Source organism: Carcharhinus amblyrhynchos, unplaced genomic scaffold (genome assembly GCF_965287045.1).
Source record: "Carcharhinus amblyrhynchos unplaced genomic scaffold, sCarAmb.v2.hapA chromosome_338, whole genome shotgun sequence".
In the NCBI taxonomy this organism is placed as follows: domain Eukaryota; kingdom Metazoa; phylum Chordata; class Chondrichthyes; order Carcharhiniformes; family Carcharhinidae; genus Carcharhinus; species Carcharhinus amblyrhynchos.
In genome coordinates this window covers 106,875-119,325 of record NW_027650078.1, presented here as the reverse complement: position 1 = coordinate 119,325, position 12,451 = coordinate 106,875, and the positions used below count along the sequence as shown (strand labels likewise).

At 55.3% G+C, this 12,451-nt stretch overlaps 1 protein-coding gene across 1 annotated transcript in view; it reads left to right on the top strand.

Moving 5' to 3' along the window:
* Positions 1 to 12,451, top strand: part of LOC145339197 (talin-2) — a gene marked incomplete at both ends in the record, with an annotated part of 176,335 nt that overhangs the window by 61,042 nt on the left and 102,842 nt on the right. Inside the window, 5 exons of the mRNA XM_080183582.1 lie at positions 1,335 to 1,463; positions 6,087 to 6,200; positions 8,071 to 8,184; positions 11,707 to 11,841; positions 11,940 to 12,068. Coding sequence (XP_080039708.1) covers positions 1,335 to 1,463; positions 6,087 to 6,200; positions 8,071 to 8,184; positions 11,707 to 11,841; positions 11,940 to 12,068 — 621 coding nt within the window. The remainder of the gene's footprint in view (positions 1 to 1,334; positions 1,464 to 6,086; positions 6,201 to 8,070; positions 8,185 to 11,706; positions 11,842 to 11,939; positions 12,069 to 12,451) is intronic.

Genomic DNA, 12,451 nt, shown 5'->3' with positions numbered 1-12,451 from the left:
TCCTCCAGACCGCACACTCCCCGTCTCTGCGATCTCCAGACTGCACACTCCCCGTCTCTGCGATCTCCTCCAGACCGCACACTCCCCGTTTCTGCGATCTCCAGACCGCACACTCCCCGTCTCTGCGATCTCCTCCAGACCGCACACTCCCCGTCTCTGCGATCTCCTCCAGACCGCACACTCCCCGTTTCTGCGATCTCCAGACCGCACACTCCCCGTCTCTGCGATCTCCTCCAGACCGCACACTCCCCGTTTCTGCGATCTCCAGACTGCACACTCCCCGTCTCTGCGATCTCCTCCAGACCGCACACTCCCCGTCTCTGCGATCTGCTCCAGACCGCACACTCCCCGTCTCTGCGATCTCCTCCAGACCGCACACTCCCCGTCTCTGCGATCTCCTCCAGACCGCACACTCCCCGTCTCTGCGATCTCCTCCAGACCGCACACTCCCCGTCTCTGCGATCTCCAGACCGCACACTCCCCGTCTCTGCGATCTCCTCCAGACCGCCAGCTTCTGAGGCATGTCTCTGTGAGCTTTTGTGCATTTTAATAGCTCTGCCATTGGTGACCATGCCTTCAGTTACCCGGACCTGAACGTCTGTAATACCCTCCCTGAATCTCCACCTCTTCCTCACTTTCCTCCTTCAAAAGAACACTCCATAAAGCTGACCTCGTTCACCCAGGCTCCTATCCCGATATTGCCTCGGTGTTTTATTTTATCATAGAATCCACTGTGCTGAGGGAGGCCATTTGGCCCATCGAGCCTGTGCCAATAACAATCCCGCCCAGGTCCTATCTCCATAACCCCACCAATTTACCCTCCTAATCTCCCTGACAACAGGCAATTGGATATGGCCAGTTAACCTACATTTTTGCTGTCTGAACTGATCCACTTCAGATCAGCCATGATCTTATTGAATGGCGGGGCAGGCTCGAAGGGCTGGATGGCCTACTCCTGCTCCTATTGCTTATGCTCGTATGTTCAAAGCTTTCACTTCCCCTGGTACCTGGGCAAGTGGCTAGCCCTCAGAGTGGGCAGGCTGGCAGCGAATGCCAATGAACTGCTGAGTGGTACAGGCTCTTAACTGTTCAAACCCCCGTTGCTACCCACACCTGAGATGTTTTGCCTCCTTCACAATGTTTCGGGTGTGGCCGAGGTGAGGAATCTCTGAGATCGCTCTATTTTTGTCTCCTAACCAGGTGAAGATTGGAGGTGGGACAGGGCTGGGGGGTGCAGGAGCAGGGGGGTGGACCTCAGTCATCTCTGTCCGAAGCAGCTAACCCCTTGTGCTCAGCGGCTAACCCTCTGGAATCTCTTTGCCCTTCATCTCCAGGGTGCGGCGGCTAATCCCGAGAACCAGGACCAGCAGCAGAAGCTTCGGGAGGCAGCGGAGGGTTTGCGAGTTGTCACCAACTCAGCTGCTCAGAATGCCATCAAAAAGAAGTTGATTAATCGGCTGGAGGTAAGTTTTTCAGACACACTTTTATTTTAGCTACATTCCAGCAATCAAACGATATTTGACAACCTGCAAACTCTGCCCATCGAGTTTGTACCGACAATATCCACCACTAAAGCTGCATTAATCCCATTTTCCTGCACTTGTCCCATATCCTTGCATGTTTCAAGTGCTTGTCCAAGTATTTTTTAAAGGTTATAAGGTTTTGGAACTCCACAACCTGTGTGGAGGTCAGTCACCAGTGGAGTGCCCCAGGGATCTGTTCTGGGACCCTTGCTGTTTGTCATTTTCATAAATGACCTAGATGAGGAAGTGGAGGGATGGGTTAGCAAGTTCGCCGACGATACGAAGATTGGTGGTGTTGTGGATGGTCTGGAGGGATGTCAGAAGTTGCAACGGGACATAGATAGGATGCAAGACTGGGCGGAGAAGTGGCAGATGGACTTCAACGCAGATAAATGTGTAGTGGTCCATTTTGGCAGGACTAATGGGATGAAGGAGTACAATATCAAGGGTAGGAGTCTTAGCAGTGTTGAAGAGCAGAAGGATCTTGGGGTCCGGGTCCATAGGACTCTTAAATTGGCCTCTCAGGTGGAGGATGTGGTCAAGAAGGCGGATGGTGTACTGGCCTTCATTAATCGAGGGATTGAGTTTAGGAGTCGGGAGGTAATGCTGCAACTTTATAAGACGCTTGTCAGACCCCACTTGGAGTACTGTGCGCAGTTCTGGTCGCCTCACTACAGGAAGGATGTGGAAGCCATTGAGAGGGTGCAGAGGAGATTTACAAGGATGTTGCCTGGATTGGGAGGCATGCCTTATGAAGATAGGTTGAGGGAGCTGGGACTCTTCTCCCTGGAGAAGGATGAGTGGCGACCTGATAGAGGTTTATAAGATGTTGAGAGGAATAGATAGGGTGGATTCTCGGAGGCTATTTCCCAGGGCTGAAATGGTCGCTACGAGAGGACACAGGTTTAAGGTGCTGGGGAGCAGGTACAGAGGAGATGTCAGGGGTAAGTTTTTCACTCAGAGGGTGGTGAGTGAGTGGAATCGGCTGCTGTCGGTGGTGGTGGAGGCGAACTTGCTGGGGTCTTTTAAAAGACTTCTGGATGACTATATGGGATCTAATGGCATTGGGAGTTACAGATAGGTCTATGTCTTAGTAGGTATAGATGTGATCGGCACAACTTGTGGGCTGAAGGGCCTGTTTGTGCTGTAGTGTTCTATGTTCTAACCTTCCCAGGCGCTGCATTTCAGATTCTCACACCCTCTGTCCCCCTCTGAATCTCCCAGCACTCACCCTACAGCCTTGCCCCCTTGTGGGAGAATGGATTTCTTCTGAAAAATAATTTTAATGAAATGTGAGGTCGCTCGCCCCCGACAAGTTGATGCAAGATGAGTGTGAAACCTCTGGGGCCGATGGAAGCCGGGCAGTGTGTGACTTTGATCGGAATATCAGGCTGGGAATGTGAGGAATGTGTTGACCTGCGACCTGATCACAGGAGGGCTTATACAGGCAGGAGCTAAATTTAGAGAAACCATTCCAGCGGAGAGAGAACTCTCAATGGAGCTGCCTGTGGGAAACTTATTAGCATTCTTCGAGCTGTCCATTCCACAGCGGGCGAACACCAAATGGTATGTTGGCCTTCAGAGCGAGAGAATGCTGGAGCAGGGATGTATTGCAGAGGTTATACAGGGCCTCGGTGAAGACATATTTGGAATAACTGCGTGCAGTTTTGGTCTCCTGATCTGAGGAAGGGTGTTCTTGCCCTCAAAAAAGTGCCGCGAAGGTTCACCAGGCTGATTCCAGGGATGAAGAGGCTGATGTATGAGGAGAGATTGAGTTGGTTGGGATTGGATTCGCTGGAATTTAGAAGAATGAGGGGGGAACATAAGAACATAAGAAATAGGAGCAGGAGTAGGCCATCTAGCCCTTCGAGCCTGCCCCACCATTCAATAAGATCATGGCTGATCTGAAGTGGATCAGTTCCACTTTCCCGCCCTCTCCCCATAACCCTTAATCCCCTTGGCTACCAAAATCCTATCTACCCGTGTCTTAAATATATTTAGTGAGGTAGCCTCCACCACTTCAACGGGCAGAGAATTCCAGAGATTCACCACCCTTTGAGTGAAGAAGTTCCTCCTCAACTCCGATCTAAACTGCACCACCCTTATCTTGAGGCTGTGCCCTCTAGTCCTGCTGTCCTTTCTGAGTGGGAAGAATCTCTCTACCTCTACCCTATCCATCCCCTTCACTAACTTATACGTCTCTATAAGATCCCCCCTCATCCTTCTAAACTCCAACGAGTACAGACCCAGTCTATTTAGTCTCTCTTCATAGTCCAACCCCCTCATCTCCGGTATCAGCCTAGTGAACCTCCTCTGCACTCCCTCCAAGGCCAATATATCCTTGCGTAAGTGCGGCGACCAAAACTGCACACAGTACTCCAGCTGCGGCCTCACCAGTGCCCTGTACAGTTGCAGCAAGACCTCCCTACTTTTATATTCAATCCCCCTCGCTATGAAGGCCAGCATCCCATTCGCCTTCCTGATCACCTGCTGCACCTGCAGACTGGGTTTTTGCGACTCATGCACAAGGACCCCCAGGTCCCTCTGCACCGTAGCATGCTGCAGCTTTTCGCCTTTTAAATAATAATCCCTCCTACTATTATTCCTGCCAAAGTGGATAACCTCACACTTGCTAACATTGTACTCCATCTGCCAGGTCCTCACCCACTCGCTCAGCCTATCCAGATCCCTCTGCAGACTTTCCACACCCTCCACGCAATTTGCTTTTCCACTTATCTTCGTGTCATCAGCAAATTTCGACACCCTACACTCAGCTCCCTCCTCCAGATCATCTGTATAAATGGTAAATAGCTGAGGCCCCAGCACCGATCCCTGCGGCACTCCACTAGTCACCAACCACCAATCAGAATAGCACCCACTGATACCAACTCTCTGCCTCCTATTAGACAGCCAATCCTCTATCCACGCTAACCTTACCCCCAACTCCGTGCACCCTAACCTTCTGAAGCAACCTTTTGTGAGGCACCTTATCGAACGCCTTCTGGAAATCGAGAAACACCACATCCACCGGTTCCCCTCTATCCATCGCACTAGACACATCCTCATAGAATTCCAATAAATTCGTCAGACACGACTTCCCCTTAATGAATCCGTGCTGCGTCTGCTCTATCAAACCATTCTAAGAACATAAGAACATAAGAAATAGGAGCAGGAGTAGGCCATCTAGCCCCTCGAGCCTACCCCACCATTCAATAAGATCATGGCTGATCTGTCGTGGCTCAGTTCCACATTCCCGCCCTCTCCCCATAACCCTTAATCCCCTCGCTTATCAAAAACCTATCAACCCGCGTCTTAAAAATATTTAGCGAGGCAGCCTCCACCACTTCAACGGGCAGAGAATTCCAGAGATTCACCACCCTTTGAGTTAAGAAGTTCCTCCTCAACTCCGTTCTAAACCGCCCCCCCTTTATCTTGAGGCTGTGCCCCCTAGTCCTACTGTCCTTTCTGAGCGGGAAGAGTCTCTCCACCTCTATCCTATCCATCCCATTCAACATCTTATATGTCTCAATGAGATCTCCCCTCATTCTTCTAAACTCTAACGAGTACAAGCCTAGTTTATTCAGCCTCTCCTCATAGTTCAACCCCCTCAACTCCGGAATCAGCCTAGTAAACCTCCTCTGCACTCCCTCCGAGGCCAAAATATCCTTGCATAAATGTGGCGACCAAAACTGCACACAGTACTCCAGCTGCGGCCTCACCAATGCCCTATACAGCTGCAGCAAGACCTCCCTACTTTTATATTCTTCTCAAGGTGCCTCGCTATTTCTTCTTTGATGACTAGGAGTCTCCTAGTAACCTATAAAATTCTAACAGGACCAGACAGGGTTGATGCAGCAAGGATGTTCTCAACCGTGGGGAGTCCAGAACCAGGGGTCACAGTCTCACGGTTCAGGGGGAGACCATTTAGGACTGAGATGAGGAGACATTTCTTCACCCAAAGAGTGGTCTTTCTGTAGCATTCTCCACAGAAAGTAATTGAAGCCAAAAGGTTAATATTTCCAAAAAGGAGTTAGATGTAGGGTTGGGGGACGGAGAAGTCTAAGTTTAAAGTTCATTTATCCGTGTCACAAGTAGGTTAACATTAACACTGCAATGAAGTTACTGTGAAAATGCCCCAGTTGCCCACACTCTGGGTTACACTGAGGGAGAGTTCAGCACAGCCTAACCAGCGTGTCTTTGGGAGGAAACCGGAGCACCCGGTGGGGGGGGAAACCCAGGCCGATACGGGGAGAACATGCAGACTCCACACAGGCAGTGACCCGAGCCGGGAATCGAACCTGGGTCCCCGGCGCTGCAGTGCTAACCCACTGTGCCACCAGAGCCTGTGAGGGAGCCATCTGTAAATGACAACGTGCAAACGATGATCCGGAAATTAAGCTCGGGTGCTGAGAGCCTGCGTGGGTCCAACTGCTCACTGAATAAACTCAGTGCATTGTCTGGGAAACCAGTTTAATTCGTTAATGCCCATCTCGATCGCCCAGCGATACCTACGGAAGTAAATATATTTGATTTGTTTGAAATGTTGACTCTGTTCTCAATTAGAACGCAGCTAAACAAGCAGCAGCCTCAGCGACACAAACCATCGCCGCGTCCCAGAACGCATCGTCATCCAATAAAAACACAGCGGCACACCAACAACTGGTCCAGAGCTGTAAGGTATGAAAAATTTCAAAGGGTTTGACCGGAACCTGGGCCGGTTCCTCTTCTGGGTAGTTCTTTACAGGCATAAATATCAGGAACATTCCCTGATCCCATTCACCACTTTCCCCCCCTGCACCAAAACGGGGGGGACGGGACATGTCGCTCTGACCTTTCACCCCTGGCTCGCGGTTCCAGTAACGTGGAGATGCCGGCGTTGGACTGAGGTACAACGCAAAGAAACCCCAGTGTAAAGTCCACAACCTGGTGTTGTGGGATTTCTTTGTCACGGTTCCAAATCAAGGTCCAAATTAATTGGGTGAAGGTTTGCTCAACCTTGGAGGATCCTGGATTGGAACAGAAATTGGTGAATTGCTCACGTAATCCATTGAATCCCCGCTCTGCAGAAGAGGCCAGTCGGCCCATCCAGTCTACACTGACTCTCTGACGGAGTATCTTACCCAGGCCCTCTCCCCTGCCCTATCCCTCTAACCTCGCACATTCCTGACAGCTAAACCATCGAACCTGTACACCTTACACCGAGGGACAATCCTCCTGACACTAAGGGTCAATTTTAGCACGGCCAATCCATCTAATCTGTACATCTCTGGAGTGTGGGAGGAAACCAGAGTACCCGGAGGAAACCCATCCAAATGGTACAATTAAAACAAACTACTGCAAATCCTGGAGATCTGAACTAAAAGAAACCAAATATAGGAACAACTCAGCAGGTCTGGCAGTATCTGCGGTGAGGGGAAGATTTATCCTTTGAGTCTGGGAGACTCTTCAGAGGTGAAGAGAGGTAAAAATGTGTACATGGTACACATCAGCCACTGTGTCAGTGGAGGAGGGAGGGAGCGGAGGAGGGAGTGAGGGTCGAGAGAGGAGGGGATAATGGTTGAGGGGGAAGGGAGTGAGGGTCAAGTGGGGAGGGAGTGAGGGTTGAGTGGGGAGGGAGTGAGGGTCGAGGAGGGAGGGAGTGAGAGTCGAGGGGGTAGGAAGTGAGGGCCAAGGGGATGAGGGAGTGAGGGCCGAGGGGGTGACAGACTGAAGGGGCCTTGGAGGGATTGAGGGTTGAGAGGGGAGGGATTGCAGGTCAAGGAGGGAGGGAGTAAGGTTCGAGGGTGGAGGGAGTGAGGGTCGAGTGGGGGGGGAAGTGAGGGTCAAGAGGGCAAGGAGTGAGGGTCGAGTGGTGGAGGGAGTGAGGGCCAAGTGGAGGAGGAAGTGAGGGAGCGTTGAGGAGGGGAGGATGTGAGGGTGGAGGGAGGGAGTGTCTAGGGGGAGGGAGAAAGTGTGAGGGGAGGCAGTCAGTGTCGAGGAGCTGGAGGCAGCATTGTTGCGGTGGGACTGGGGCTGGGGCACAGGGCTGGGCCGGTGGGGCTGGCGGGGGCGGGGCTGGGCTGGGGTGGGGTTGGGGTGGTGGGGCTGGGGGGGCGGGGCTGGGCTGGGGTGGGGCTGGGGGGGCGGGGCTGGGGTGGTGGGGCTGGGGGGGCGGGGCTGGGCTGGGGTGGGGCTGGGGGGGCGGGGCTGGGGTGGTGGGGCTGGGGGGCGGGGCTGGGCTGGGGTGGGGCTGGGGGGGCGGGGCTGGGGTGGTGGGGCTGGGGGGGCGGGGCTGGGCTGGGGTGGGGCTGGGGGGCGGGGCTGGGGTGGGGCTGGGGGCAGGGCGGGGCTGGGGGCGGGGCTGGGGGCAGGGCTGGGGCAGGGCTGGGGGGGCGGGGCTGGGATGGGGTGGGGCTGAGGGGGGCGGGGCTGAGGGGGGCGGGGCTGGGGGGCGGGGCTGGGGCGGGGCTGGGGCTGGGGGGGCTGGGGCTGGGGGGGCTGGGCTGGTACAGTGGGACTGGTACACTGTGAAGGGAGTTTTCTCACACACTGTGTTTCCTGCCCTCAGGCTGTTGCTGACTATATCCCACAGCTGGTACAGGGTGTCCGAGGAAGTCAAGCTGAGCCGGAGAATCTTAGTGCCCAACTCGCCCTGATTATCGCCAGCCAAAACTTCCTTCAGGTGTGTCTCTGTCTGCCTGTTCCTTCCTGTCTGTCCCTCTCTTTCTATCTTTCTCTCTCTCTCTTTATCTCTCCCAGCAACACCCCCGCCTGCACTCTCTCCGCCCCGTCTGTCCGCTCTCTCCATCCCCCCCATCTGCTCTCTTTCTCTCTCTGCCCACTCTCTCTCCCTCCTCCCCCTCCACCTGCTATCTCTCCCTCTCTCCCTCTCTCTCTGCCCGTGCACACTCTCTCTCCGCCTGCTCTCTCTCTGTCTGTCTCTCTCCCCCCCACTATCTCTCCCCCCCCCACTATCTCTCCCCCCCCCACTATCTCTCTCCCCCCCCACTATCTCTCTCCCCCCCCACTATCTCTCTCCCCCCCCACTATCTCTCTCCCCCCCACTATCTCTCTCCCCCCCACTATCTCTCTCCCCCCCACTATCTCTCTCCCCCCCACTATCTCTCTCCCCCCCACTATCTCTCTCCCCCCACTATCTCTCTCCCCCCCACTATCTCTCTCCCCCCCACTATCTCTCTCCCCCCCACTATCTCTCTCCCCCCCACTATCTCTCTCCCCCCCACTATCTCTCTCCCCCCCACTATCTCTCTCCCCCCCACTATCTCTCTCCCCCCCACTATCTCTCTCCCCCCCACTATCTCTCTCCCCCCACTATCTCTCTCCCCCCACTATCTCTCTCCCCCCCACTATCTCTCTCCCCCCACTATCTCTCTCCCCCCCACTATCTCTCTCCCCCCCAACTATCTCTCCCCCCCCCACTATCTCTCCCCCCCCCACTATCTCTCCCCCCCCCACTATCTCTCCCCCCCCCCACTATCTCTCCCCCCCCCCCACTATCTCTCCCCCCCCCACTATCTCTCCCCCCCCCACTATCTCTCCCCCCCCCACTATCTCTCCCCCCCCCACTATCTCTCCCCCCCCCACTATCTCTCCCCCCCCCACTATCTCTCCCCCCCCCACTATCTCTCCCCCCCCCACTATCTCTCTCCGCCCCCTCTGGCTCACTCTCTTTCTCTCCCTCACTCTCACCCTTGTTTTCTCTCTCTCTCTCTCTCTCTCTCCCTCATTCACTCTCTTTCTCTCCTCTCTCTCTCGCTCACTTCTGTTCTCCCTCTCTCTTTCGCACACTCTCATTCTCTCTATATCACAAAGGACAAAGAAAAGTACAATAGAGGAACAGGCCCTCCAAGCCGGAGCCGATCACAATTTCCTAAATAAACTAAAGAAAAACCATCTACCCTGACTCAGTCCCTCCATTCCCTCCCTATTCATGTCCCCAATCCAGACACCTCTTAAATGTAGTTAATGTGCAGACCTGCTCACCACCTCTGACAGCGTGTTCCAGACACCCACCCCTCTCTCTGAGGGAGTGCCGCACTGTCAGAGGGTCAGTGCTGAGGGAGTGCCGCACTGTCAGAGGGTCAGTACTGAGGGAGCGCCGCACTGTCAGAGGGTCAGTGCTGAGGGAGTGCCACACTGTCAGAGGGTCAGTACTGAGGGAGTGCCGCACTGTCAGAGGGTCAGTACTGAGGGAGTGCCGCACTGTCAGAGGGTCAGTGCTGAGGGAGTGCCACACTGTCAGAGGGTCAGTGCTGAGGGAGTGCCACACTGTCAGAGGGTCAGTGCTTAGGGAGTGCCGCACTGTCAGAGGGTCAGTGCTGTGGGAGTGTGGCACTGTCAGAGGGTCAGTGCTGAGGGAGCGCCGCACTGTCAGAGGGTCAGTGCTGTGGGAGTGTGGCACTGTCAGAGGGTCAGTACTGAGGGAGTGCCGCACTGTCAGAGGGTCAGTGCTGTGGGAGTGCCGCACTGTCAGAGGGTCAGTGCTGAGGGAGTGCCACAGTCAGAGGGTCAGTGCTTAGGGAGTGCCGCACTGTCAGAGGGTCAGTGCTGTAGGGAGTGTGGCACTGTCAGAGGGTCAGTGCTGAGGGAGCGCCGCACTGTCAGAGGGTCAGTGCTGTTGGGAGTGTGGCACTGTCAGAGGGTCAGTACTGAGGGAGTGCCGCACTGTCAGAGGGTCAGTGCTGAGGGAGTGCCGCACTGTCAGAGGGTCAGTGCTGAGGGAGTGCCACACTGTCAGAGGGTCAGTGCTGTGGGAGTGCCGCACTGTCAGAGGGTCAGTGCTGTGGGAGTGTGGCACTGTCAGAGGGTCAGTGCTGAGGGAGTGCCGCACTGTCAGAGGGTCAGTGCTGAGGGAGTGCCGCACTGTCAGAGGGTCAGTGCTGAGGGAGTGCCACACTGTCAGAGGGTCAGTGCTTAGGGAGTGCCGCACTGTCAGAGTGCCGCACTGTCAGAGGGTCAGTGCTGTGGGAGTGTGGCACTGTCAGAGGGTCAGTGCTGAGGGAGCGCCGCACTGTCAGAGGGTCAGTGCTGTGGGAGTGTGGCACTGTCATAGGGTCAGTACTGAGGAGTGCCGCACTGTCAGAGGGTCAGTGCTGAGGATGCCGCACTGTCAGAGGTGAGTGCCACACTGTCAGAGGTCAGTGCTGTGGGAGTGCCGCACTGTCAGAGGGTCAGTGCTGTGGGAGTGTGGCACTGTCAGAGGGTCAGTGCTGAGGGAGTGCCGCACTGTCAGAGGGTCAGTGCTGAGGGAGTGCCGCACTGTCAGAGGTCAGTGCTGTGGGAGTGCCGCACTGTCAGAGAGTCAGTGCTGAGGGAGTGCCGCACTGTCAGAGGGTCAGTGCTGTGGGAGTGCCGCACTGTCAGAGGGTCAGTCCTGAGGGAGTGCCGCACTGTCAGAGGGTCAGTGCTGTGGGAGTGCCGCACTGTCAGAGGGTCAGTGCTGAGGGAGTGCCGCACTGTCAGAGGGTCAGTGCTGAGGGAGTGCCGCACTGTCAGAGGGTCAGTGCTGAGGGAGCGCCGCACTGTCAGAGGGTCAGTGCTGAGGGGAGTGCCGCACTGTCAGAGGGTCAGTGCTGAGGGAGTGCCGCACTGTCAGAGGGTCAGTGCTGAGGGAGTGTCGCACTGTCAGAAGGGTCAGTGCTGAGGGAGTGCCGCACTGTCAGAGGGTCAGTGCTGAGGGAGTGCCGGCCGCACTGTCAGAGGGTCAGTGCTGAGGAGTGCCGCACTGTCAGAGGGTCAGTGCTGAGGGAATGTGGCACTGTCAGAGGGTCAGTGCTGAGGGAGTGCCGCACTGTCAGAGGGTCAGTACTGAGGGAGTGCCGCACTGTCAGAGGGTCAGTACTGAGGGAGTGCCGCACTGTCAGAGGGTCAGTGCTGAGGGAATGTGGCACTGTCGTAGGTGACATCTTCCCGATGAAACATGAGGCCACATCAATCCTGTGAGCTGGGTGTAGATTGTCCAGTGGCGGAGTGAGGTCCTGGCCAATACTCACAGTTGCTGAAACCAGGCGTCTAACCACTATCACGTTGCTGTTGGCGGGATCTTGCTGTGTAAATTGGCTGCAGCATTTCCTACATCCCAGCCTGCTGGGTCATTCCTTGCAAAGCTTTGGGCCTTGCTGAGGTTGTCTAAGGCGCTACAGAAATGTCAGTTTTTCTGAGCCTTGCCCTTGTGTTTCTCCAGCCGGGGAGTAAGATGGTTTCGTCTGCTAAAGCCGCCGTTCCCACTGTCACTGACCAGGCGGCTGCCATGCAGCTGGGCCAGTGCGCCAAGAACCTCGCCACAAGCCTCGCCGAGCTCCGAACCTCCGTACAGAAGGTCAGTAATAGCCGCGTCCCGCTCTTCACCTCGGGCGCGTGGGAGAGACCAGACCAGGAATGATCTAAAGCGTTAGTTTGCGGTTCTCTTGACCACAGGCTCACGAAGCGTGCGGGCCGATGGAAATCGACTCCGCTCTCCACTCGGTGCAGACTCTGAGGAACGAACTCCAAGACGCCAAGATGGCAGTTGCCGATGGCCAGCTGAAACCGCTGCCTGGGGAGACGGTAAGAGGAACTTCCTTCTCTGACCCACTCTCAACTGGAGGTTGGGTCCGCCTTTGGAATGTGTTTTAAGAATCGAGATGGTGCCCAGAACTTGGGAGAAGAAACCAGGCTGGTTTGTTTTGTCCAGTTCTGGGCTCTTGGAGTCTTGAGTGTTCTGTGTCAAACAGGCCGGTGGTTTCTGTTTGTAACCATAACCCCAAAAGAACACAACCCAGAGGCATCTTAGAGTGAGATTAACCTCAGCGCAGACAATCACTGTCCACATTCTCCCCATGTCTGCGTGGGTTTCCTCCTGGTGCTCTGATTTCTTCCCACACTCCAAAGATGTGCAGATTAGGTTTATTGGCCACTTTTATCCCCACCTGGTCCTCTGGTACCCCCAC